Source organism: Thamnophis elegans, chromosome 13 (genome assembly GCF_009769535.1).
Source record: "Thamnophis elegans isolate rThaEle1 chromosome 13, rThaEle1.pri, whole genome shotgun sequence".
Lineage (NCBI taxonomy): Eukaryota > Metazoa > Chordata > Lepidosauria > Squamata > Colubridae > Thamnophis > Thamnophis elegans.
The window spans coordinates 4,817,260-4,844,311 of NC_045553.1; the positions used below are offsets into that span (position 1 = coordinate 4,817,260).

The 27,052-nt window shown below is 47.3% G+C and overlaps 1 protein-coding gene across 1 annotated transcript in view; it reads left to right on the forward strand.

Moving 5' to 3' along the window:
• The window catches only part of GCN1 (GCN1 activator of EIF2AK4), an 84,922-nt gene that overhangs the window by 26,581 nt on the left and 31,289 nt on the right, over positions 1–27,052 (forward strand). The window contains 24 exon segments of the mRNA XM_032229065.1: positions 586–745; positions 944–1,133; positions 1,231–1,358; positions 3,600–3,778; positions 4,796–4,889; positions 6,505–6,618; positions 7,408–7,606; positions 8,058–8,213; positions 8,922–9,103; positions 10,603–10,683; positions 13,287–13,430; positions 14,833–14,960; positions 16,306–16,495; positions 17,936–18,006; positions 19,672–19,837; positions 21,150–21,344; positions 22,479–22,725; positions 23,406–23,527; positions 24,455–24,569; positions 24,677–24,856; positions 26,010–26,230; positions 26,342–26,381; positions 26,384–26,409; positions 27,015–27,051. Coding sequence (XP_032084956.1) covers positions 586–745; positions 944–1,133; positions 1,231–1,358; positions 3,600–3,778; positions 4,796–4,889; positions 6,505–6,618; positions 7,408–7,606; positions 8,058–8,213; positions 8,922–9,103; positions 10,603–10,683; positions 13,287–13,430; positions 14,833–14,960; positions 16,306–16,495; positions 17,936–18,006; positions 19,672–19,837; positions 21,150–21,344; positions 22,479–22,725; positions 23,406–23,527; positions 24,455–24,569; positions 24,677–24,856; positions 26,010–26,230; positions 26,342–26,381; positions 26,384–26,409; positions 27,015–27,051 — 3,365 coding nt within the window.

Consider the following 27,052-nt stretch of genomic DNA (forward strand, 5'->3'; position numbering starts at 1 on the left):
GTCCTGACAAAAAACCCTTTTATTAATTGACTGTGAATTCTGCTCATTCACCTCCAGCAAAGTCTTTTAAGGGAGGATTTACGGTCACAGACCTTATCTGGCTTGGAGAGCTGCCAGGCTGATATTTTCAAAATTTGGCAAGGAGTCTCGGAGAGTCACAAGCCAATTAAGCAAACAAATGGTCTCCTGCAAACTCCACTCCCCTTTTGTTCCTCTTTTATTTCCTCTGGGAGGGGCCATTCACTGTCCACCTGTGCCTTTACTCCTGAGTCGGCCCTTGTTCCTTAGCTGTTTCCTCCTCCTGGCAGCTTGTGCCCATGTGCACACTGGGATCAGTCTCTAGCTGTTGTTCTGCCTCACTGCTCTCCAACTTCGAAGGCAGCTGATAACTGTCGGGCGGCCGTCGACGCAGAGCCTTCCTCGGACTCCAGGACTGGCCCATGTTCCTCCCCAACCTCCTCACTGTCCGAGTCTGCCAGCAGCTCCCCCACTTTAACCACTGAACTACCAGGCCTCTTCCGTTGCCACCTATTTTCATTTACTTCCTGTTTGTCTCCTCATATTTTGAACTCTTCTCACTTCCAGGCAGTATTACAAAGCCTTGACCGCCGTCCTCCTCAGCCGTTCCTGGAGCGTCCGGAGGCTCGCTCAGCAGACTGTGAGGAAACTCCTCTCTTTGCCAAGAGGATTCAAGTTAGCCTGTGGGCTCTTAGAAGAGCTAAAAGTGGTCCTCGTTTCACACAAGGTAAAACCCCCTGCCTTCGTAGCTAACTTAGCGAGGACAGCCCTATTGCACTGTAAGCCAAGAAAAGCTACACAGGGGTGTGCTCACCTCACTTTTTAACTTGTGACCTGGATATATAAGGTTTTTTTTTTTACACTTATCATTCTACTTTCCAAAACGTTTTGACCCTCAAATTACAATCAGGCGCTTCATTGTTAGGTGCTCCCCCCTGAGGCCTTGGTAACCGAATCTGGAGAGTTGTCGGAACAGGGCAAAGCGTACATCCCTCCGCGCATCCTCCAGGAAGCCCTGTGCGTCATCGCCTGTGGGCCAGGGATGGAAGGAGAGCCGGAGGAGAAGGAAAAGCTGGTCTTGGAAATGCTGCTTGTCAGCAGTCATCCTTCTTTGGGTGAGCGGAGGGGGGGAGGTCGTACCTGGATATGCGAAAGAAGGGCATTGGGTGGGCTTTGGGAGAAGCTCCTGGCCTCGGTTTCTCCCTTTCCTAGTCGCCAGACAACCTGGCCTTTGGCCTGCCCTCCTGATCAAGATGAAGCTGGACCCTATTGACTTCATCACCAAGCATCTGGAAAAAATCTTTGACCGCATCATCATCCCTCAGAGCCCAATGAATCAGGTGACTGAATTTGTCCCGGGGGGAATGGGATGGAACGGGATTTGGTTTTGATTTACTTTATTGTCACTGTACATATAGACACGGTTACCCATACAACGAAATTCACACAACACTCAAGAGAACCAAGCCCAATACACATGAACAATCCTCACACCCTCCAAAAAATTCCCCGCCCTTAAATCACCTAAGCATCCACACAACAGAACATGTAACACTGTCCAATAGCTCACTGATGGCGGCCCCTTAGTTCATTGTTGAGTGACATTATAGTGTTGTAGAAAATGACAGGAAACACAAGCCAGCTCTTCAGAGAAGGAAGAATTTATTTCCGCAGGTTCAGAATAAATGGCCTGAACGATGAGTGAAATTCAGGAACTTCCTCATATAGTTTATCACTTTCAGCTAAAGCCACCTGTTAGTTTTGGAAACACCCCTCAAGATTTGCCCTTGAGTTACAGAAAGTATGTCTACAAGATGTCACAATACATCGTGGCACGACAAAACCGCGCTTGACTAAGCCGCGCCTGATTAAACTGCGTTGCTGACGTCATCAACAGGGCGACAACAGCGAGCACGGAGAAAGAAGGGCGCTTTAAATAGCGCTTTGAAAGCAAGCCGATTCAACTTAATGTAAGGGTTAGGGTTAGGTTTAGGATTAGGTTAAGGGTTAGGGTTAGGTTTAGGGTTAGGTTAATGGTTAGGGTTAGGTTTAGGGTTAGGTTAAGGGTTAGGATTAGGTTTAGGGTTAGGTTAAGGGTTAGGTTTAGGGTTAGGTTTAGGGTTAGGTTTAGGGGGGGTTAGCTTTAGGGGTTAATTTTAGGTTTAGCATTTACAGCGTGCTTCTGTCTCCGCGCTGTTGTCGCCCTGTTGATGACGTCAGCTACGCGGTTTCGTCGAGCGCGGTTTAGTCGAACGTGGTTTTGTGGTGGAACCACAATACATAGGTCAGCCAATGGACATGCATAGCTCGTATGTGTCTACCAAACAGATTAACAGCCAGCAAATGGGCTAAAATAGATCTTTTGCTTCAGCATATTTCATGTGCAGACTTCCTTCTAACCCGTGTCTAACCGCACTATGTCCTAAAAGCAAACCTTGCAATTTCTATATGAACAGTTAAAGCTTAATATTATGAAACCCTAGTTTGGTTCAGGCTTGAGGCCTACTTTAGTTTCTGCTTGCCATCTTAATAGCTCTGGGATAAAAGCTATTCGGAAGACGTGTGATCCGAGTTTTAATTGTTCTGTTATCTTCTGCCAGAAGGCAACAGTCTAAAAAGATTGTAAGCGGGATGGGAAGAGTCTGTGAGAATGTTATGCAACTTCCTCGAACAGCGAGATGCGAAGATGTCGTCCAGGGCGGGTAGCTGGAGCCCAGTGATATTCTGGGCAGTTTTAATGATTCTCTGGAGAGCCTTTTTGTCCACTGCAGAGCTGCTCTCATTCCATGCCAGAATGCCATATGTCAGGACACTCTCAATGGTGCTGCGATAGTAGGACAGAAGTAGATGCTGAGATAGATTTATCCTCCTGAGCATTCTCAGAAGTGCAGCCTCTTCTGTGCCTTCCTCGCAAGCATGTTAGCATTTGTGGTCCATGAGAAAGTGGGATTCCCGGGAAGGAGGAGGTGGATTCCAGAGGAGGAAGAGGCAACTCATCCCAGATATCAGGTGTGAGAGAAAGAGGGTGAAGACAGCTCCTCCTTAAGAGGATTATAGATGCAGAGAGTAGACCCTTTAGTCTGGCAAGACTCTGTCTGCAGGAGGGAAACAATAAAAAACTCAGTTTGGAAGAATCAGTATGTGTCATTTTTGGTTTGGGGCCTGACACATGTTGCCTAAGGAATCCTGGGAGTTGAAGTCCACACCTGGTGGCTGAAGAATTCCATTCCAGAGAAGGAAGAGGCAGCTTAGCCCAGATATTATATGTGAGAGAAAGAGGGTGAAGACGGCTCCTCCTTAAGAGTTTCCAGAGTATATTGTAGATGCAGAGAGTACAGCCTTCAGTTTGACAAGATTGTGTCTATAGGGAGTGAAACAATAAAGAACCGAGCTTGAAAGACCTAACAAGGAAAGGCTTCCAACAAAGTTCACACTTTTGTGCCCAGACTTGGTGTGATGACAGTTGTGGCTTGCAATGAGTAAATCCAGAACAAATGTCGCAAAGTGTCAATGTTGTAAGTTTAATTTTTCATGAGACGAGACCCAAGACTCAGTGTTCTTCTCTCTTTCCCCTCTTGTAGTCCTCTCTGAATGCGGTTGGCTTGCTCTCAGTCCTTCTACCTGCCAAAGTCCTCCCTCAGCTGATCAGCACCATTTCCGCCTCCTTGGAAAACCCAGCCCTGTGTCTCGTGACTCAAGAAGAATTCGCGATCATGAGAATGCCGGATGGGGAACTCTACGACAAGTCTATCTTGCACAGGTGAGCAGGAACCCTTCGCAGGTTTATATGTGGCAGGATACGGTGGAATCAGTGGTGGGTTCCTCACCCCGTTGCTACCAGTACGGTGTGCAGCGGGCCAGGCGTCCTAGTCGTCCCACTCCACCTCCCCTCTGGGCGTCCCACTCCTCCTCCCCTCCGGATGTCCCACTCCACCTCCCCTCCAGGCGCCCCACTCCTCCTCCCCTCCGGATGTCCCACTCCTCCTCCCCTCCGGGCGTCCCACTCCTCCTCCCCTCCGGGCGTCCCACTCCTCCTCCCCTCTGGGTGTCCCACTCCTCCTCCCCTCTGGGTGTCCCACTCCTCCTCCCCTCCGGGCGTCCCACTCCACCTCCCCTCCAGGTGTCCCACTCCACCTCCCCTCCGGGCGTCCCACTCCTCCTCCCCTTTGGGCGCCCCACTCCACCTCCCCTCCGGGCGTCCCACTCCAGCTCCCCTCCGGGCATCCCACTCCAGCTCCCTTCCAGGCGTCCCACTCCTCCTCCCCTCCGACACCCAGCTGCTTGTCTGAGGTCGTGCAGGCATCACATGCTGTGCCTGTGTGCACAATTGCCCGGTTGCTTCAAAAACCAGTAAAGAACGCGGGTGGGCCCCTGTGGGTTACGGTGGCTGTCGCTGCCGGCTACTACCGGTACGTCCGTACCGGCCGGAACCTACCACTGGGTGGAATGGCCATCAGGTGTGAAAGACAGCTCCTCCTTAAAAGTCCCCAGAGTATATTGTAGATGGAGGGAGTGGAGCCTGGCAAGAGTCCATCTATAGGAGTGAAACAGTATAGGAACTCAGCTTGGAAGAATCGCTGTGTGTCAACAGTGAAGAGAATTTCAGCTCCTTGCAGGGAAGGAAGCAACAGAGGCCAGAAACCCCCCCCCCCAATTCCTCAGCTAGCAGGGCTTAGTTCCAGCCCCTGGGTTGGGGTGGCCCCAAGGACATTCTTATGCCCTTGAGTGTGTTTATTGATCCACATATTTAAAAAGGCAACGTCTCCTCTCTTTTCAGTGCCCAGCAGGATAGCTTGAAAAAGGCCAACATGAAGAGGGAGAACAAAGCCTACTCTTTTAAGGAACAGATCATTGAACTGGAGCTCAAGGAGGTATAGTCTGGTGTGTGTATGTGTGTGGTGGGTTCCTGCCAGTTCTAACCTCTTCTATAGAAGAGGTTCCACAAATCTACGGTGCCGTTTAGAACCGGTTCCAGCTCCCCGCGCGCCCCCCCCCCCCGCCCGTCCGCACATCATCAAGATGAAGAGCAAGAGGAGGAATTCTGGGAGTTAAAGTCCACAAGTCTTAAAGCTGTTAACTTTGAACACCCCTGGGTTTTTTTTTCTAAAGGGTGAGGGGTGCAAGGGTCTTGTAACTTGACAGCTTTAAGACTTGCACACTTCAATGCCAGAGTTCCTGAGCCAACATGACTGGAGGAGGAATTCTGGGAGTTGAAGTCCACAAGTCTTAAAGCTGTCAACTTTGAACACCCCTGGGTTTTCTTTTTCTAAAGGGTTAGGGGCGCGAGGTCTTGTAACTTGACAGCTTTAAGACTTGCGTGCTTCAAATGCCAGAGTTTCTGAGCCAACATTTTGGTTGCTGAGCAAGAGCGTTGTTAAATGAGTTTCACCACATTTTACAAGTTGGCCATGCCCACCCAGTCACATGGCTGGCAAGCCACTCCCACCCGGTCACATGGCTGGCAAGCCACTCCCATCCAGTCACATGGCCGGCAAGCCACTCCCACAAAGCAGGCCACACCTACAGAAGAGGTTCTAAAAAATGTTGAAACCCACCACTGGTCTGTGTGTGTGTCTGTGTGTCTGTCTCTGGTCTGGGATTGATCTGGATTCAAAAACATGAAGAACGGTTATAGGAATTGGGGATGATTGTGAAGTTAAAAGAAAGAGAAGAATTGGATTTTTATAAATATGGAATAGAATTTACAAGCAGCTACGAAACAGAAGCCAAAACAGGAATTCACTTTTTCTAAACTAGTATTGAATAAAAAAATAACCAAAGCTACTAATTACTATCAAACCTAAAGAATTGACCATAATGTAAATATAAGGGTGATATGAACAATTAACCTTATTACAATTGTTAGTACAACCGTTATTACACTATTTACAGGTGTTAAAACCGATAAGAAAGCAACATAGAATAGAGAACTACAAAAGTTAAACGTGTGCCGATACGGAAGGCTGTAAAACTATTTTATATTGTTAGGTTTGTCTTGTTTTTTTCCTGTATTTGTTGTTTCCCCCCCTGTTTTCAAAGGTAAAAATGTTTAATAAAAATTAATTTTTTTAAAGAAGGGAATTGGGTATTTCTAGTTTAAGGAAAGGAAGGACTAGGGGAGACATGATAGCAGTCTTCCAGTATCTCAGGGGCTGCCACAAAGAAGAGGGGGTCAAGCTATTCTCCAAAGCACCTGAGGGCAGGACAAGAAGCAATGGGTGGAAACTAATCAAGGGGAGAAGCAACCTAGAAGTATGGAGAAACTTCCTAACAAGTAAGGACAATTAAACAGTGGAACAACTTGCATCCAGAAGTTGTGGAATTTTTAAAGGAGAGATTGGGCCGCCGTTTGTCTGAAACAATCTAGGGTTTCCTGCCTGAGCAAGGGGGTTGGACTAGACGACCTCCGAGGTCCCTTCGAATTCCGTATTCTTGACTACAAGATCTTGCCTCCCTGTTGGCGAACTAAATGGCCGTCCATTGCAGGAGATCAAGAAGAAGAAAGGAATCAAGGAAGAGATTCAGCTCACGAGTAAACAGAAGGAGATGTTGACTGCCCAGCTGGAGAAGGAATCTCAGATGAGGAAGCAATTGAAAGAGGTAATTCAGAGTATTATTTTTTGTTTTGTTTTTAAGGAACACTTAAGAAAAGTGGAAAGAGGGGAGGGAGAAAAAAGAGTTAACTGGCAGAAATGAGGAGAAATCGCAGTCTTGTTGGAGGTCTGTGGAGATTCTCAGTCCTCCAGGTCAGGGGTCTCAAACCTTGGCCACTTTCAGCAAAGCTGGCTGAGGAACTCTGGGAGTTGAAGTCCACAAGTCTTAAAGTGACCATGGATGGCGGCCACTGCTCCAGCTCACAGTTGTCTCAAAGGTTATCAGGGTAAGGATGATTTAAAGCTGACCAGCCAATGTAACGTCGTAAATTAAGATGATGAAATCAGGCTGAGTCAGCAGAGGTATTGCCGCTTTAAGAAGCTGGGGTATTGCCGCTTTAAGAGGCTGTCTATATAAGAGAGGCCATGTGAGAGTGTCTCTCTCCCTCTCCTAGTGCATCTCTCTCTTCGTGTATTATCTTCATAGTAGTTCTCTGTGTAGAGTTGGAGACTGATTGATTGCCTAGCTGTGCCTAGAATGTGTGTCTGTGTATGTGTGTGTGTGTGTGCGTGCACACATCCATAAATACATACATACACATAAACATGTACATATATATCTGTCCTGTATGCCTTGTATATAGAGGTCTTGTATATAAACCACTGTTTGTAAGACAAACCTCTGTGTCCTGTATTTTGCTCCTGGGTTGCTCCTAATCACTCTGTGCACTCTGACAAAGGTACTTTTCCCTCCCAAAAGGCACAACTTGAACTCTGTGCTGTTGTTCTCTTCCAGCTGGACACAGAATTGGAATCCACCCTGGGCCTTTTTGACGCCGTTCTCAAGAGGAACCCTCCCAGCCTCTCCCAGTACATCCCCGCCCTTGTCGGCTGCTTCCTACCTCTGCTCAAATCTCCCCTGGCAGCTCCGAGGATTAAGGCCCCCTTCCTTTCTCTGGTGTCCTGTGTGATGCCTGATCACTTAAAGACCTTTGGTGAGTCTTGGTTTCTCAAACTCTCTGTTAGGCGCAATAAATCAGGAAACAAGACTGTTCGAATGACCAGATTTTTATTGCAAGCTAAGGCTTTCTACAACGGGGGTCCCCAACCCCAGGGCCCATGGTGAGAGGTGTATTCAGCTGGTTTGGACCGGTTCACCTGAATCAGTAGTGGAAATCGTGGGTAATCAGTACAGACTCAGAGCTACAGAGCTAAGCCAAGGCCAGGCTCCTAGCTGTTTCCAGCAAATCCTGTTTCCGTTTCCAAACAGCCCTCATTGGCTGACTTAGTTGCTATGCCTATTCATTGGCTGACCTTGTTACCGTGTGTTCCAAATCATGAACTCTCATGCACTGGCATACTGCATCCCGCAAATGGCATCCTTTGGTGAGATTCCGTCACGATTTCAACATGTCCTTCCTCCTCTCCCTTCCTTTCGCCTTTCAGGGACCGTAGCGAGTCACGTGACTTTGCGAATGATGAAACCCGAATGCGATTTGGATGAATCCTGGTGCCAGGAAGACTTACCCACAGCTGTGAACCGAGTGATCGGTTTGCTGCACACACACACCGTGCCAACCCGGATAACCAAGGGAGAGGAGGGTGAGGCCTTTTGATGACCTTCTCAATGTAACCATTCTTGGCGCCCGAAGTCCTTGGCTTAACAACCTTTCATTTAATGGCCATTCAAAGTTGCAATGCTGCTGAACAAAGTTGACTTACGACCATCGTTCACACAACTGTGGCTCCATCCCCATGGTCCCACAATCAAACTTCAGGTGTTTGGCAACTGGCTCCTATTTATGACAGGATCACGGGATCCTCTTTTTGCGATCTTCTGACAAGCAAACTCCATGGGGAGGTCGGATTCACTCAACATCCATGTGACTAATTTAAGAACCGCAGGGATTCACTTAACAATCGGGGCGGGAAAGGTTATATTTAACCACCGTCTCACTTAGCCACAGAAATTTTAAGCTCTTTTGTGGTCCTAAGCTGCGTAGTGGTGTGGTGGCCCAAAGCTCTCGCCTCACAATGAGGGAGGAGGCTGTCAGTTCGATCCTAGGTAGAGGCTGATATTTCTCTCTCTCGGCACAATGAGAGTTTATCTGCTGAACCAAACTCTGCTCTGGCGACAAGAAGAGCATCCGGCCAGTAAATACTCATCTCCATTCAGTTGCCCTGAATGGGATTACGGGGCCATTAAATGACTGGGGCGGGGGGGATATCATAAGCCGAGGATTCCCTGTAACGTATTTGGGATTGGTCTGCATCCTTCCTTCCTTTGTTTTCTCGCCCTTCCGTTGCCAGGTCCCATGCCGTTATCGGCCCCGGCCTTTTCCTTAGTCTTTCCTCTTCTGAAGATGGTGCTACTGGAGACCACCAACGACAGCGAAGAGAAGGAGGAGCTCATGGTGAAGGTTTTGCAGATCATCACCGTCCATGCTCAGCTGCGGTCCTCTACTAATGACGAGAACTGCCTGGTGGACGAGGTGAAATTCCTTTGATTCCTTTCTAAGTGATTGGCCGCCAAGAGATGTAAAATTGGGCACGTTCGTGTGACTTTCTTAATCACCGTCAATGACTTATGGCCATAATTCTGGGCTTAGTGATGCTTATAAGTCGAGGACTTCTGTTAACTCTGATTTTTATTTCTTTGTCTTTTTCTTCCTCCTTTCTCACATTTTTCTTTCTTCTTTCTCACATTTTTTTTTACTTCTTTCTCACATTTCCCCCCCTTCTTTCTCACATTTTACTTCCTTTTTTCATATTTTTCTTCCTTTCTCACATTTTTCTTTGTTCTCACATTTTACTTACTTTTTTTCACCTTTTTCTTCCTCACATTCTTCTCCCTTCTTTCTCATGTTTTTCTCCCACTCCTCACATTTTTCTTCCTCCTTTCTCACATTTTTCTTCTTTCTCACATTTTACTTCCTTTTTTTCACCTTTTTCTTTCTCACATTTTCTCCCTTCTTTCTCATGTTTTTCTTTTTTCCCCTCACATTTTTCTTCCTCCTTTCTCACATTTTTCTTCCTTTTTTCTCACATTTTTCTAAATATACTGGAGAACTTACAAGTTCCACGCCATTATTACGTTGCTTTCAAAGTGGGATTCCCCCCCTCCCCAACTTTTTAATCAACTTAGCTAAAGGTTTCTATTTAAAAGTCCTCAACCAACCACCATTTGTCTAGTGTCCATTCAAAGTTACAACGGCACAGAAAAAAAATGTCGGTTTTTTTCCACACTTAACGACCGCTGCAGCATCCTTGTGGTCATGTAATACAAATTCGGACGCTTGGCAACTGACTCATATTTATGATGGTTGCGGCTCACATGATCCTCTTTTGCTACCTGCTGCCAAGCGAAAAATCAACAGAGAAGCCAGATTCAATACAATACAATACAATACAATAGCAGAGTTGGAAGGGACCTTGGAGGTCTTCTAGTCCAACCCCCTGCCTAGGCAGGAAACCCTATACCGTTTTAGACAAATGGCTATCCAGCATCTTCTTAAAGACTTCCAGTGTTGGAGCACTCACAATTTCTGGAGGCAACTTCTGTTCCACTGATTAATTGTTCTGTCAGGAAATTTCTCCTGAGTTCTAGGTTGCTTCTCTCCTTGATTAGTTTCCACCCATTGCTCTTCTTGTTCTACCTTCAGGTGCCTTGGAGACTGGCTTGACTCCCTCTTCTTTGGGGCAGCCCCTGAGATATTGGTAGACTCCTATCATGTCTCCCCTAGTCCTCCTTTTCATTAAACTAGACATCCCCAGTTCACTTAATTCACTTAGTGTGACTAACTTGACAAGCTGCCGTGATTCACTTTGCAACGGCAGCAAGCAAGGTTGTGAAATGGGGTGAAGCTCGCTTCACGACGCTTCTTGTTTAGCGGCAGAAATGTTGGGATCATAAGCCGGGGAACTAGTTATCTTTGCAGTTCAATAGCAACCAAACTCTTCTCTCTGTTTTTTTTTTGTGGCCAATGACCAGAACGGTCCCGAGTTACTTCCTCGTACGGACATGCTGTTGCTCTTGACTAAAGTTATCGGGACAGGATCACCCCGTGTACAGGTCAGTGGGTCACCCCATTGATCAGAGAAGTGGGGTGGAGAGTGGGAAGATGCAAATCCTCAAGAGAGTCCTACCCACGGATGAAAATATAATTAGAAAGATACTAGAATGTGTGGAGATGGATAGATTGAAATCGTGTGTGTGTGTGTGTGTGTGTGTGTGTGTGTGTGTCCCAGCATAACTCTGGAACGTCTCGAACAATTTCAGCTCAACTTGGTACACAGATGACTTACTCTCTGGAGAAAAATAATGTGTGGGTAACTCACCCCTAACACCCCTCGGGATGTGTGTTCTGTTAAGATACAGCCTGTTGTGCCTTAAAATGGCTTTTACTGTATTGCCTTAAAATGGCTTCTACTATGCAGCACTGTGGAGTTGCCGTGGTAACGGCTTCACAGTACTCCACAAGGGGGCTCCCTCTGGTAAGGGGGAAAATCCAATGTTAGAAATCGTGGCGACGTTCATGGAAGGAGGGTTGGGATAAATAAATACACGGGCAGCCCTGGGTTATCGGCTAGTTAAAAATAAAAGACAAGGAAGAATCAGAATATTTTTTAACATGAGATTTGTTTCACCAGTGGTTAGATAAAAGAGGTAAAAATTAGAAGATAAAAGATTATGTATAAGTAAATGATGAAAGAGGATTACTAGATAAAAGTAGTAGTTGTTGTTGTTATTATATACTTTATTCATTAAACATGAAACTCAGCTGAACATTTAAAGATGTATCACAAATATCATTGACTGGCACTGATGGTTGATACAGGGCTGCTGCCAGCGTCCTGGGTATCAACCAAGTACCTTCTTAAAATATAAGATGTTCCGAGTTGCACAGTGTTTTGCAGTTCCGCTGGTGTTATTGCAGGAAGCTGCAATTAGTTGATGTATCTTATAAAATTCTTGCCCATGGTGCCAAGTGCCCCAATGACAATGGGTATCACTGTCACATGTTTGATCCATAATCGCGTAGTTTTGATGGCCAGGTCCTTATTATTATCATTATATACTTTATTCATTAAACATGAAACTCACTCAACTGAACATTCAAAAATGCATCACAAATACCCTTGACTGGTGCTAATGGTTGATGCGGGTTGCTGCCAGCATCCTAGGTATCAACCAAGGACCTTCTTAAGATGTACGATGCTCCGAGTAGCGCAGTGTTTTGCAGTTCCGCTGGTGTTATTGCAGGGAGCCGCAATTTCTTGATGTGTTTTATAAAATTCTCAGACATGGTACCAAGTGCCCTGATGACAATGGGTATCACTGAACTTATTATTATTATTATTATTATTATTATTATTATTATTATTATTATTGTACAATTGTATCACAGCGGCCAGTTGTTTCGCCGGATTTGGCATTGGTTACTAGTCGGGCCCCACCCAGGGGCCTAGGACGTCGTAACGTATTTTCGTAATATGCGTGCAGATCCAAGCAGTGCGGCTTTTTGCATTTGACTGATGGTGATTTTGTCAATTTTTAACTGTTTTAAATGTAATTCCAGTGCTTTTGGAATAGCACCCAGTGTGCCAATTACCACTGGAATTACCACTGCTGGTTTGTGCCATAGTCGTTGAATTTCGATTTTTATTATTATTATTATTGTTGTTGTTGTACAATTGTATCACAGCGGCCAGTTGTTTCGCCGGATTTGGCATTGGTTACTAGTCGGGCCCCACCCAGGGGCCTAGGACGTCGTAACGTATTTTCGTAATATGCGTGCAGATCCAAGCAGTGCGGCTTTTTGCATTTGACTGATGGTGATTTTGTCAATTTTTAACTGTTTTAAATGTAATTCCAGTGCTTTTGGAATAGCACCCAGTGTGCCAATTACCACTGGAATTACCACTGCTGGTTAGTGCCATAGTCGTTGAATTTCGATTTTTAAGTCCTGATATCTTGCGATTTTTTCATGTTCCTTCTCGGCGACCCTGCTATCACCTGGTATTGCGATGTCTATGATTGTGACCTTATTTTTCTCAACCAGTGTGATGTCTGGTGTATTATGCGCCAGTATTTTGTCGGTTTGTATACGGAAATCCCACAAGATCTTGACCATCTGATTTTCGGTGACTTATTATTATTATTATTATTATTATTATTATTATTATTATTATTATTATTTATTCATTAAACATGAAACTCACTCAACTGAACATTTAAAAATGTATCACAAATACCATTGACTGGTCCTAATGGTTGATACAGGTTGCTGCCAGCGTCCAAGGTATCAACCAAGTACCCTCTTAAAATATACGACGTTTCAAGCAGTGCAGTTTTTTGCAGTTCCGCTGGTGTTGTTGCAGGAAGCTGCAATTTGTTGATGTATCTTATAAAATTATAATTATAAAATAATTATAAAATAAATACAAAATTATTATAAAATTATTATTAGTAGTAGTAGTAATATCAGTAGTAGTATTACTATTACTATCGGTATTTTGTATAAGCGATTGACTCGGACAATACACTGTTCATTAAGCACTTATGTATATAAAAGAAAAAATGTATAAATTTTTTTTTAAAAAAAGAGTCCTGCTTTAATCCGTTGATGCCCTTCAATCATTCCTCGCCTGATTAAAGCTCTTATTCTTGGCCAGGTTTTGGGTTCGGTGGCGCTGACAGCCCTGTGCGCCAGTAGTGGCGGAGAAGACGGCTGCGCTTACGCGGAACAAGAGGAGATAAATGTCCTACTTCAGGCTCTGCAGTCCCCCTGCATGAACGTTCGAGATGCAGCTCTCCGGGTCAGTTGGAACCTCTTGGATTTGAGGGCATGTTTGGGGACAGGATGTGAATCTTTTGTCTGCCACTCAAATCAAAATTTTCTTTTGTTACGCTGAGGCTTTTCACTTGACTTTTCAACCATCGGCCTGAGATGAGGTTGAAAAACTACGTCTGGGTTGAGTTCATTTAAATTTATTCACAATTAAAATAAGGTAATATGACCAATAATAATGCTGGGAATGATGGAGGGCAAAAGAAGAAGGGGAGGCAGAGAAGGAGGTGGCTGGATGGAGTCACCCAAGCAGTCGGCGTGAGCTTGAATGGACTCCAGAGGATGGTAGAGGACGGGAAGGCCTGGAAGAACATTGTCCATGGAGTTGAGATGAGTCGGACACGACTTAGCAAGTAAGAACAATAACAGCATAGAAAAGATTAGACAGACAGACAGACAAGATGGACTGCAAGGCCATCCAACCTGTCAGTCCTAGAGGAGATCAACCCAGACTGCTCTTTAGAAGGCCAGATCCTGAAGAGGAAACTCAAGTCATCTGATGAGAAGGAAGGACTCCCTGGAGAAGAGCCTCATGCTGGGAACGATGGAGGGTAAAAGAAGAAGGGGACGGCAGAGAAGGAGGTGGCTGGTTGGAGTCACCAAAGCAGTTGGTGTGAGCTTAAATGGACTCCAGGGGATGGTAGAGGACAGGAAGGCCTGGAGGAACGTGGCCCATAGTCCATATTTTTGCAAATAACCAGGGTTGGGATTCAAAAATTTTAGCAACCAGTTTTCTACCCAGTTGCTGGGTGGGCATGGCCATGGTGGGCATGGCCTACTTGGCTTCCTGCACCATGGTGGTGAGGGTGAGGTTTTCGCCCTCTCCAGGCTCCAGAGGCTTTCCTCGAGCTTCCGTGAGGGCGAAAACGCCCTCCCCCAGGTTCCCGAGGCACTCCGGAGGCTGGAAACGGCCCGTTTCTGGACTTCTAGAACTTCCAGGAGGCCCGGTTTTCATCCTCCCAGAGCCTCCACGCGGGCCCTGCATTTACCTGACATTCAAGATGGGCCGCTTAGGGCAGGGCGGGGCCAGCCAATCCTTTTAACTACCGGTTTGGTGAACCAGATGTAAAATTAGCAACTAGTTTGTCCGAACCGGCTGAATCCCACCCCCTGCAAATAACTCAAGGCTGCAACCATATCCAACATTCCTTCCTCCTCTTTATTTCCCCTCCTAACAACAATCCTGTGAAGTGAGGGAGGAGGACTGGCACCTGGTCTGGCTTTTGTGCCAAAGGCAGGAACTCTCCATCTCCTCCTGGTGTTGGCCTAAAGTCGTAGGCCGAGGACTAACTATGGGGAGAGGGAGGGAAAATACAGCTCCAATTCAGAAGAATTCTGCCCCTAACGGTCGTCTTCTTCTTTGCCCGCAGGGTTTGATGGAACTCCAGATGGTCTTGCCCACTCCGGACAGCGATGAGAAGAACGGGGTGAACCTTTTGCACCGCCTCTGGGTGGTGAGGTTCGACAGGGAAGAAGAAATCTGCATGTTGGCAGAGAGGTAAGGCGTGCCCGTCCTTGGAAAGAGGAAACAGTAAGCCCATCGTCCTAGACATTCCCCATCTTCCGGACCAAAAATAAGCCCTTGCACTTGTCTAGATGCTGTTAAAATTGATGTGGCTTTCTGGAAGTATACATTATTCTCTGCTATTTAAGAGAAGATACAATAGCTCTGGGCCTCTTCAGATCAAGCATTTATTTTAAAAATGATTCATTTTGTTAAGCTGTCTAGAACAATAATAAAGCACTTTAAAAAAAACTAATAATTTGGGTTCCACCACAAAACCGTGTTCGACTAAAGGGCGCTCGACTCGATGTCATCACAGCGCGACAACAGCGTGGAGAAAAAAGCACGCTGTAAACGCTAAACCTAAAATTAACCCCTAAACCTAACCCCCCTAAACCTAACCCTAAACCTAACCCTAAACCTAACCCTTAACCTAACCCTAAACCTAACCCTTAACCTAACGCTAAACCTAATCCTAACCCTTAACCTAACCCTAAACCTAATCCTAACCCTTAACCTAACCCTTAACCTAACCCTAAACCTAACCCTTAACGCTAAACCTAATCCTAACCCTTAACCTAACGCTAAACCTAATCCTAACCCTTAACCTAACGCTAAACCTAACCCTAACCCCTAACCTAACCCTAACCCTAACCCTTAACCTAACCCTAAACCTAACCCTAAACCTAACCCTAAACCTAAACCTAACCCTTACCTTAACTGGAATCGGCTTGCTTTCAAAGCGCTATTTAAAGCGCCCTTCTTTCTCCGTGCTCGCTGTTGTCGCCCTGTTGATGACGTCAGCGACGTGGTTTAATCGGGCGCGCTTTAGTCGAGCGCGGTTTTGTCGTGCCACGATAATTTGAACATTCTAGAGGCATTTATAGTTATTGACTTACCTTCTCCCAGCAAACAGCCTGCTTAGCACAAGAAAAAAAAAATCTGCCTCTGCCTCCCAGCAATTTGACGTGCGGTGCAAACAGCAAGTTTCACTCTCAGTTTAAGCACAGGCCTCCCAATGATCAGCTGTTTCAGGCTGTAGGGATGGCTACAGCCTATTGCAGCCTCCGCAAGCCCCATTTTCCCCGTTTGCTGCAAGGAGGTGCGGGATGGGTGCAGCTACATTCAGTGTATAAGACGCACCCACATTTTCGCCCTCTTTCGGGGGGGGAGATGCATCTTATACCCCGAAAAATACGGTATTTCTCTTGACTTTGCATCTCTGATCTGCGTTGGGTGTTCTATGGGGGAGGAAGGGCAGAGCCACCGAGCCTTCCAGCCGTTTCGCCCGAGAGATCTTTCTGGAAGATGATGAAGCTCCAATCTTCCTGTCTCCTAGGCTGTGGGTATCGATGGGTTTAGAGTTGCAACCGGACATCTGCTCCATCCTCATCAAAGATGTCATCCACCATGAGCAGGCGGTGCGCCAGGCTGGAGCCGAGGCCCTTTCCAAAGCGGTTGAACAATATCGAAGCCAGACGAAGGATGTCATGGCCAAACTGATGGAGATTTATCAAGAGAAGCTCTATGTAAGCCCTGGTAATAGGAAGCATGAGCCTGGTTGATCACGAGTCCAAAGGTTACCCATAGAATACTTGTAGCTCTGAACTGTGGGGTCCTTGATGCTCTCTGAGCTTGGTTGTTTTCTTGCAGACGTTTCATTACCCAACTAGCTAACACCAATAGTGCTAGAAGGGAGTGGGGTTTGCAGGGAGGGGGAGGAGGACTGTGGGGTCCTTGGTACTCTCTGAGCTTGATGGTTTTCTGGCAGATACTTCATTATCCAATTAGCTAACATCATCAGTGCTAGAAGGGAGTGGGGTTTGCAGACAGGAGGAAGGAAGGAAGGAAGGAAGGAAGGAAAGGAAGGAAGGAAGGAAGGAAGGAAGGAAGGAAGGAAGGACGGGAAGAAGACAATAACTATGGGTCCTTGATGCTCTCTGAGCTCAATGGTGTTCTGGCACATACTTCATTATCCAATTAGCTAACATCATCAGTGCTAGAAGGGAGTGGGGTTTGCAGACAGGAGGAAGGAAGGAAGGAAGGAAGGGAAGAAGACAATAACTATGGGGTCCTTGATGCTCTCTGAACTCAATGGTTTTCTGGCAGATACTTCATTATCCAATTAGCTAACATCATCAGTGCTAGAAGGGAGTGGGGTTTGCAGACAGGAGGAAGGAAGAAAGGAAGGAAGGAGGGAAGGGGAAGAAGACAATAACTATGGGGTCCTTGATGCTCTCTGAGCTTGATGGTTTTCTGGCAGATATTTCATTATCCAATCATCAGTGCTAGAAGGTAGTGGGGTTGCAGACAGGAGGAAGGAAGGAAGGAAGGAAGGAAGGAAGGAAGGAAGGAAGGAAGGAAGGAAGGAAAGAAGACAATAACTATGGGGTCCTTGATGCTCTCTGAGTTTGATGGTTTTCTGACAGATGCTGGTACTTCATTATCCAACTAGCTAACATCGTCAGTGTTAGAGGGGAATGGGGTTTGCAGGAAGGAGGAGGCGGAAGACAGCGATTGTGAGGTCCTTAGTACTCTCTGAGCTTGGTGGTTTTCTTTGGGACATTTCATCATCCAACTAGATAATGTCATCAATACGTGTTGCCATAGGAAAAGGGGGGGGGATGGAAAGCCAATGAAACAGCAGCAAAGGACAGATGTAGATTCCAGACATATCTCTCAAGGGTGTATCCTTGGTTACCCACAGCAGCTGGAGGGGTGTATGATTTCTACAGCCCGATTTATGACACACTCTGGGGCAAGGGGGGAAACAGTGTCATAATTGGGCCATAAATTACGTGGGGTCAGAGCTGGCTTCACTTGGGTACTGCTGACATGTTGCTCCTAATAAATAACTGGATTTCTTTTGAAGCCCGGCTCAAGGCTCATGATTTAATTATGCCATCCATCGGAACCCTGACAGTAGTGAGAGAAGGTTTGTCATCTAATGCTTTTCTTTCTTCCCCCAGAGACCCCCGCCAGTTTTGGATGCCTTGGGACGTGTGATCTTGGAGTCTCCACCTGACCAATGGGAAGCCAGGTAGGACTACATATCCTTCTCGTCCTTTCCACACAAAATGATGGACTTCAGAGTTTTTTTTTCAAGGCAAGGTAGTAGAAACTAAGGATAAGTATCTCCAGATGTTTTGGTTCTCCAGATGTTTTGATTGATTCTTGCAATTCTTTTACAAGGGCCTGCTAGTTGGGCTTTTAAGGGAGAATAAAATTCTGTACAACTGAAGGTCACTACATTAGCAAAAAATAGCACTAGCACTTAGAGTTATATACCGCTTCACAGACTCCTATGAGTCCCTTGGACTGCAAGGCCATCCAACCGGTCAGTCCTAGAGGAGGTCAACCCTGACTGCTCTTTAGAAGGCCAGATCCTGAAGAGTAGACTCAAGTACTTTGGCCACCTAATGAGAAGGAAAGACTCCCTGGAGAAGAACCTCATGCTGGGAACGATGCTTTACAGCCCCTCTCTAAGGGGAGGAGGATGGAGTCACTGAAGCAGCCAGCTTGAGCTTCAATGGATTCCAGAGGATGGTAGAGGACAGGAAGGCCTGGAGGAACGTTGTCCATGGGATCGTGATGGATCGGACAGGACTTGGCAACTAAGAATAACAACAACATAGAAAAGATATAGATGGATGGATGAATGGATAGATAGATAGATTGATAGGTTGATAGGTAATTAGATAAGAAAGATGAACTGCAAGCCAATCCAACCAGTTAGTCCTAGAGGAGATCAACCCTGACTGCTCCTTAGAAGGCCAGATCCTGAAGAGGAAACTCAAATGCTTTGGCCACCTAATGAGAAGGAAGGACTCCCTGGAGAAGAGCATCATGCTGGGAATGATGGAGGGCAAAAGAAGGAGACGGCGGAGAATGAGGTGGCTGGATGGAGTCACTGAAGCTGCTGGCGTGAGCTTAAATGGACTCCAGAGGATGGTAGAGGACAGGAAGGCCTGGAGGAACATTGTCCATGGGGTTGCGATGGGTTGGACACGACTTCGTAACGAACAACAACAACCTTCTCACAGTGCATTACAGCCCCTCTCTAAGCGGTTTTCAGAGTCAGCCTCTTGCCCCCAACAACCTGGGTTCTCATTTTAAACAGAAGGATGGAAGGCTGAGCCAGTCAGGATTGAACTCCTGGCAGTGGGCAGAATTAGTCTGCAATAATGCATTTAAATAGATTGAGAGACAGAGAGACAGGCATAGATAGATATCACTAGCACTTAGACTTATATACCGCTTCACAGTGCTTTTAATGCCCTCTCTAAGCGGTTTACAGAGTCAGCCTCTTGCCCCCAACAATCTGGGTCCTCGTTTTATCCATCTCGGAAGGATGGAAGCCTGAGTCAACCTTGAGCCAGTGAGAATCGAACTGCAGCCAGCAGTCAGCAGAAGTAGCTTGCAGTACTGCACTCTAACCACTGCACCACCATTTAGGCTTATATACCGCCTCATACAGCCCTCCTTATACAGAGTCAGCCTCTTGCCCCCAACCATCTGGGTCCTCGTTTTACCAACATGGAAGATGGAAGGCTGAGTCAAACCTTCCAGGATCGAACTGCTGTCAGGATCGAACTGCTGTCAGTGGGCAGAGTCATCCTGCAATCCTGTCTTCTAGCCACTGCGCCACCACCTCTCTTATCAATAACTGTTCACAATGACCACTAAAGGTGAAATTCTCTCTTAGGTGCGGCATCGCTTTGGCCTTGAATAAGCTTTCCCAGCACCTGGAAAGCTCCCAGGTGAAGCCCCTTTTCGAGTTCTTTGTCCCCGATGCCCTCAACGATCGTCACCCCGAAGTTCGAAAGTGCATGCTGGACGCTGCCCTCTCAGCCCTTAATACTCATGGCAAGGTAGGTTGGCATTCATCCAAAATCTGTTAAGCTCAGAACTGTTGACGGTACAGGGAGGTTCCCATTAGGGAACGAACCATTAACATTTGAGTGAAACGTGGGTGTAGCCGACAAAAGCCAGGAGAACCCGTGGCTTAGAGGTTAACACATCTACCTAAATAGGCAAGCAGCCCGGGTTCGAATCCCCGAAAGGGTATGGCTAGCTGACGAGAGCTAAATGGCTTGCAATGGATCTGCACTAGTCTCTCTTTATTTCTTTGTTGGTAAAATAAAAATTCAACACAAAAATACCTTGTCGCGAAAGCGACTGCTTGCGAAGTATGCTTCTTCCCATATGCCTGGTACAGCTGACAAAGCGAGGAGAACCTGTGGCTTAGAGGTTAATACATCTACCTAATATGTAAGCAGGGGCGAGGTGACTCAGTGGCTTAAGACGCTGAGCTTGTTGATCAGAAAGGTTGGCAGTTCGGCGGTTCGAATCCCTAGCGCTGCATAATGGAGTGAGTTCCCGTGACTTGTCCCAGCTTCTACCAAACTAGGAATTCGAAAGCATGTAAAAAAATGCAAGTAGAAAAATAGGAACCACCTTTGGTGGGAAGGGAACAGCGTTCCGTGCACCTTCGGTGTTTAGTCATGCTGGCCACATGACCATGGAGACGTCTTCGGACAGTGCTGGCTCTTTGGCTTTGAAATGGAGATGAGCACCGCCCCCTAGAGTTGGGAACGACTAGCCCATATGCACGAGGGGAACCCTTACCTTTAATATGTAAGCAGCCCGGGTTCGAATCCCAGAAAGGGAATGGCTAGCTGACGAGAGTTAAATAGCTTGAAATAGATTCTATACTAGTTCTCCCTTTAGTTCTTTGTCAGTAAATATAAATTAAAAACAAAAATAGTTAGTTGTGAAGGCAACTGCATGCGAAGGCTCCTGGGTTGGGGCTGAAAGGCGAAAGGAAAGCCTTATGCTCTGTCCCATATCCCTGGTACAGCTGACAAAGTGAGGAGAACCTGTGGCTTAGAGGTTAATACATAATATACAAATTGAACATTGGAGTGAAATGTTTGGGCGTCGTCTCAGAGAAGCAGCCAAAGTCTGGACAATTGGATCTTTTGTTCAATTCAATCCAATCATGGGGTCCTTGGTGATCTCTGAGCTTCCACTTCTTGCTGACGTTACCTTACTGACGCACTGATGATGTTACCTAGTTTGGTAATGAATGACCTGGGAGTCCAAAGTTACGTTTTTCAGCTATCCCCTGTTTTCCATGGTCACCCACTTCCTCTGGCTCCTCTCTCTCTTTTTTCCCCCCAGGAGAGCGTCAACTCCTTGCTGCCAGTCTTTGAGGAGTTCCTCAAGAATGCCCCCAACGATGCCAGCTACGACGCCGTCCGGCAGAGCGTGGTCATTCTCATGGGGTCACTCGCCAAACATTTGGACAAAAGTGATCCGAAAGTAAACCCATTGTGGCCAAGCTGATCGCCGCGCCTCTCTACGCCATCCCAACAGGTGAGCCTTCCTTGGAGATGTTTGCTGAGATGTTTGGAGATGCTTGGAGATGTTTGCTGAGAGATGAGCATCTTTACTTTAGAACCACCTGATTCCAGGTGTTTCCCCAGAAATAAGACAGGTTCTTATTTTCTTTTGATACACACACACACACACACACACCCACAAAAAAATAAGCGCTTGGCCTTATTTCCGGGGAAGTCTTATTATTTTTGAGGTGCAGAAGGCAGCAAACGTGGTCACCTCATGGCTGTTGCTATGTTGCAATATTTTCAGGGAGGGTTTATTTTAGTGCATGCACTCAAAAGCCCGATTGGGCTTATTATCCAGAGAGATCTTATTTTCAGGGAAACAGGGTAAAACAATGAAAGGGAGCTACGTGGCTTAGGAACTCACAAATGTTTCTCCTCTTTCTTTCATTCTTTCTTTCTTTCCTTCCTTCCTTCCTTCCTTCCTTCCTTCCTTCCTTCCTTCCTTCCTTCCTTCCTTCCTATCTTTCTCTTTATTGCTTTCAATTCTTCTTTGTTTTTCTCCCATTCCTCCTTCCCTTCCTCCCTCCCTTCCCTTCCATCCTTTCTTCCTTCCATCCTTTCTTTTCCTTCCTTCCTTCCTTCCTTCCTTCCTTCCTTCCTTCCTCTATTGCTTTCAATTCTTCTTTCTTTTTTTCTCCCATTCCTCCCTCCCTTCCATCCTTTCTCTTCCTTCCTTTTCCTTCCTTCCTTTTGAGCATGCGTTCAAAAGCCCAATTTGGCTTATTATCCAGGGAGGTCTTATTTTCAGGGAAACAGGGTAAAACAATGAAAGGGAGCTACGTGGCTTAGGAACTCACAAATGTTTTCCCCCTTTTTCTCCCATTCCTCCCTTCCTTCCCTTCCATCCTTTCTTCCTTCCATCCTTTCTTTTCCTTCCTTCCTTCCTCTTTATTGCTTTCAATTCTTCTTTCTGTTTTTCTCCCATTCCTCCCTCCCTCCCTCCCTTCCATCCTTTCTCTTCCTTCCTTTTCCTTCTTTCCTTTTGAGCATGCGCTCAAAAGCCCAATTGGACTTATTATCCGGGAAGGTCTTATTTTCGGGGAAACAGGGTAGCAGCCATTTAGCAGCCCGCCTAGAACAATCTGCTTGGGGGCTTTTGCAGGTTCAGGAGTCCGTGGCCAGCTGCTTACCGCCTCTCGTGCCAGCCATCAAAGAAGATGCAGGCAGCATGATCCAGAAGCTACTGCAACTTCTGCTGGAATCCGATAAGTACGCCGAGCGCAAAGGAGCTGCTTACGGGCTGGCTGGCTTGGTGAAAGGGCTGGGAATCCTTTCCCTGAAGCAGCAGGAAATGATGGCCAAGCTGACCGATGCCATCCAGGACAAGAAGAACTTCCGGCGGCGGGAAGGTGAGTCGAAGGATCCTCACCCCTCCCCTCTCAATGTCTTGAGGACTTTCGGTCTTCCAGATTAGGGCCCTAATCTCCTCGTTTCTGGTAAAACGCAGAATCCTAGGGCTGGGAGGGATCTCGGAGATCTTCTAGTCTAATGATGGCGAACCAAGGGCTCAAACTAGAATGCGTGCACATGCGAGCACCAGAAACCCGAAGACCAGCTTGCCGGCGTGTATATGCCTGTTTTTTGGCCATTTTGGGGGGCTGTTTTCAGGCAGTTTTCATACGGAACGCTGTTCCCTTCCCACCAAAGGTGGCCCCTATGTTTCTACTTGCATTTTTACGTGCTTTCGAACTGCTCGGTTGGCAGAAGCTGGGACAAGTCACGGGAGTTCCCTCCGTTGGGGATTCGAACCGCCGAACTGCCGACCACCTTTCCGATCGACAAGCTCAGCGTCTTAAGCCACTGAGTCACCGCACTCCTGCTTACATATTAGGTAGATGCGTTAACCTCTAAGCCACAGGCTCTCCTCACTTTAGGGATTCGAACCGCTGAACTGCCGACCTTTCTGACCAACAAGCTGAGCGTTTTAGCCCCTGAGCCACCGCATCCATCCCAAGGAAGGGTCTATACTAGTGTCCCTTTATTTCTTTGTGGGTAAATATTTAGGCAGCTGTTTCTATTCTCTCCCCAGGGGCTTTGTTTGCCTTTGAGATGCTCTGCACCATGCTGGGGAAGCTCTTCGAGCCGTACGTGGTCCATGTACTGCCCCATTTGCTACTCTGCTTCGGAGATGGCAATCAGTACGTTCGGGAGGTAAGTCGTCCTTGGCTGGCCCTCCTTGAGAAGTTGGGAGTTTGGGATCTGTAGAACCTTGGCTAGTTCTGCTCAGATTCTGGTTGGCTGCAGAGGTTCTGGTAGGTCCTCGGGTGCTTCGATGGAGGAGAGGTGCGGTGGCCCGGAGGTGGAGCTCTCGCCTCACAGTCCGGAGGCTGTGGGTTTGATCCTAGGTAGAGGACGTTTCATTAACTGTTGTGGCCATCAGAGTTGGCAGCAGAGGAGGTTGGGGAGGGACAATCCTGGAGTCTGGGGAAGGCTCGGATGAGGGCTCTGTGTCAGAGGCGGAGAGCGGGCCAGGACCGTATGCCAGTTATCAGCTGCCTTTGGAGTCGGAGCTCAGTGGGGCAGAAGAACAGCTGGAGCCTGTTCCCAAGTATGCGCATGCGCAGAGTTGCCAGACGAAGGGAACAGCTAAGGAACAAGGGCCAACTCGGGAGTAAAGGCACAGGTGGACGGTGAATGGCCCCTCCCAGAGGAAATAAAAGAGGAGAGAAAGGCGAGTGGAGTTTGCAGGAGACCATTAGTTCATTGCTGCATTCTTGCCAAGTATTGCGGCGTCTGAAAGATATCGGCCTGGCCACTCTTTGAGCCCAATCAAGGTCGGTAATTGCGAACTATCTTAAAAAGCTGTGGGACAGGAAAGACTTTGCTGGAGAGGAATTCACTGTGAATTCAATAAAGGGTTTTTTTGGACGAGGACTCGACTGGGGAAGCCTATGTTAGAACATTACCCAACTAGATAACATCATCAGTATTGGAAGTGAATGGGGTTTGCTCTTATTTCTATATACCAGAGGCTGCCCTGTCAGTGTTAATGGGATTAGGCTGTTGTTTCCTCTTAGCTTACTGTTAGATTTTGATCCCTCCTCTCTCCCCCCGCCCCCCCAATCTGTTTTGCACAAGGCTGCTGATGATTGTGCCAAAGCTGTGATGAGCAACTTAAGCGCCCACGGAGTCAAGTTGGTGTTGCCTTCTTTGTTAGCCGCTCTTGAGGAGGATTCGTGGCGAACCAAAGCCGGTAAGAATTGGTGCCTGGCCTTTTATTAAATTGGAGACGTGCTACCAGGTTTTTTTTCGCCCAGGCTATCATTGGTGGGTCATTTTCTGTTCTCGTGCGATCCCCAGGGTCGGTGGAGTTGCTGGGAGCCATGGCTTACTGCGCTCCCAAGCAGCTGTCTTCCTGTTTGCCGAACATCGTGCCGAAGCTCACGGAGGTGCTGACGGATTCCCACGTGAAGGTCCAGAAAGCTGGCCAACAGGCATTGCGACAGATTGGCTCGGTGATCCGGAACCCTGAGATTTTGGGTAAGAGGTTGGGATTTTTGGGGGGGTGTCTGTGTCAGCATGGAGGGTTGATTCTCCCTCCCCCTTGACTACCGTATTTTTCGGAGTATAAGACGCCCCAAAATTTTGAAGAGGCCAATTTTTTTTTCCCAAAAAAAAAAGGGCACGGATAGCCTTTAGGAGGCTTATAAAGTGCTCCTGGGGGCTGGGTGGGGCAAAATTGAGCAAAGAAATGGCCCGTTTTCTGCTCATTTCTGCCCTCCCCAGCCCCCAGGAGCACTCTATAAGCCTCCTAAAACCTATGCACAGCCATTTTGGTGAAGGGGACAAGGTTTCAGGAGGCACAAAATGCTGTATTCAGTGTATAAGACGCACCCAGATTTTCTTCCTCTTTTTTGAGGGAAAAAGGTACGTCTTATACTCTGGAAAATACGGTAATTTGGCTTATGTTTAACAGATCGGAATTCCACACCGTTCTTGTTCGTGATGCCAAATGACTGCGAAAACATTCAATTTCTGTACTCCTATAGTACTGTAGCCTTTATTGTCATTGTACAAAACAAATACAATGAAATTGGTTGTATTAATTAATCTTCAACATTATGATCACGATGCGGGGCGGAATTTCTGTGGCTAAGCAAAAGGGTTGTTGTTAAGCGAGCTTTGCCCTGTTTTACAGCCTTCCTTGCCACAGTCGTTAAGCAAAGCACCACAGCCGTTGAGTTAGTAACATGGATGTTTAGCTAAACCAGGGGTCGGCAACCTTACACTCTCAAAGAGCCACAAAGGTCCTAATCAGAAGCCCCCCATTCAATTCTCGAGCCGACCGGAAGTCCAGATCCCCCCCCCCCCCCACCATAGAGTCTCCTCCTAGTGTGGCGTCATTTTTCCTCTACCTGTCCTAACCAAAAGCCCTATCAACTGTGGAGCTGACCGATGACAGGGAGCATCAGCAGAGGGATAAAAGAGCCACATGCGGCTCCAGAGCCTGTGCTAATCTGTTGATTCCCATTGATTTTGGTTGTCAGAAGGTCGCAAAAAGTGCTTACACGACCCCAGGACGCTGCAGCTGTCATAAATATGAGCCGGTGGTTACGCCTATGGCCTTCTCACAATTGTGTACCTTTGCTTTCTTCCTTCTGCTGCCCCCCCCCCCCCCGGCACTGCTAAACAGCCATCGCACCTGTGCTGCTGGATGCCTTGACGGACCCATCCAGAAAGACCCAGAAGTGCCTGCAAACTTTGCTGGACACCAAATTTGTCCACTTCATCGACGCTCCTTCCTTGGCTCTCATCATGCCTATTGTCCAGCGGGCTTTTCAGGACCGCTCGACCGACACCCGGAAAATGGCCGCCCAGATCATCGGGAATATGTACTCCTTGACGGACCAGAAGGTTAGGCTGGGGAGTGGGGGAGGAAGAAGTAAAGATTTCCATCTGCTTCCAAATAGGAATTTAAGACATTCCTCCAATTCACTTCTTGCCCTCTGTCTCTCTCTCTCTCAGGATCTGGCTCCTTACCTGCCCAGTGTCACACCTGGATTGAAATGTCTCTTCTGGACCCCGTGCCTGAGGTCAGTTGCCTTCCGCTTCTTCATAGACAGTGATGGCTAACCTTTTTCCCATCGCGTGCCAAAAGTGGGGGGAGTGCAGAGCGGGTCACACACTCATAATGCTGTCCGCGCGCCCCCCATCCTGGCTTTTGCTGCCCAATGGACCGGTTTTCCGCACCCCCCAGTCTCCAGAGGCTTTCTAGGAGCCCGGGGAGGGTGAAAACAGCCTCTCCCACCCTCCCGGAAGCTCTCCAGAGGTTGAAAAATGGCCCTACGGGGCAACCCGGAAGTTTGCGAATGGACTTCCGGTTTGCCCATAGGGCTGTTTTTCGCCTTCAGGAGGCTTCTGCAAAAAATGCCCCAACACGCAAACCAGAAGTCCATTCCCAAACTTCCGGTTTGCACCGTGGGTTGTTTTTCGCCCTCCGGAGACTTCAGGGGAGCCTCCGTAGGGCCGAAAAAGAAGGCCGAAGTCCGCCGGCCAGTGCGCACATAGCTGTTTCCGACGATTGCAACCCCCTCATGGCCCACTAGGGGGGTGCGGCCCATAGGTTGGAGACCCCTATTGTAGACTGTCCGTTTCTCTTCTTTTCCTGGGTGGCCGTAGCTTTTCTCTTGACCCTCAGGTGCGGACGGTCTCTGCCAAGGCGCTGGGCGCCATGGT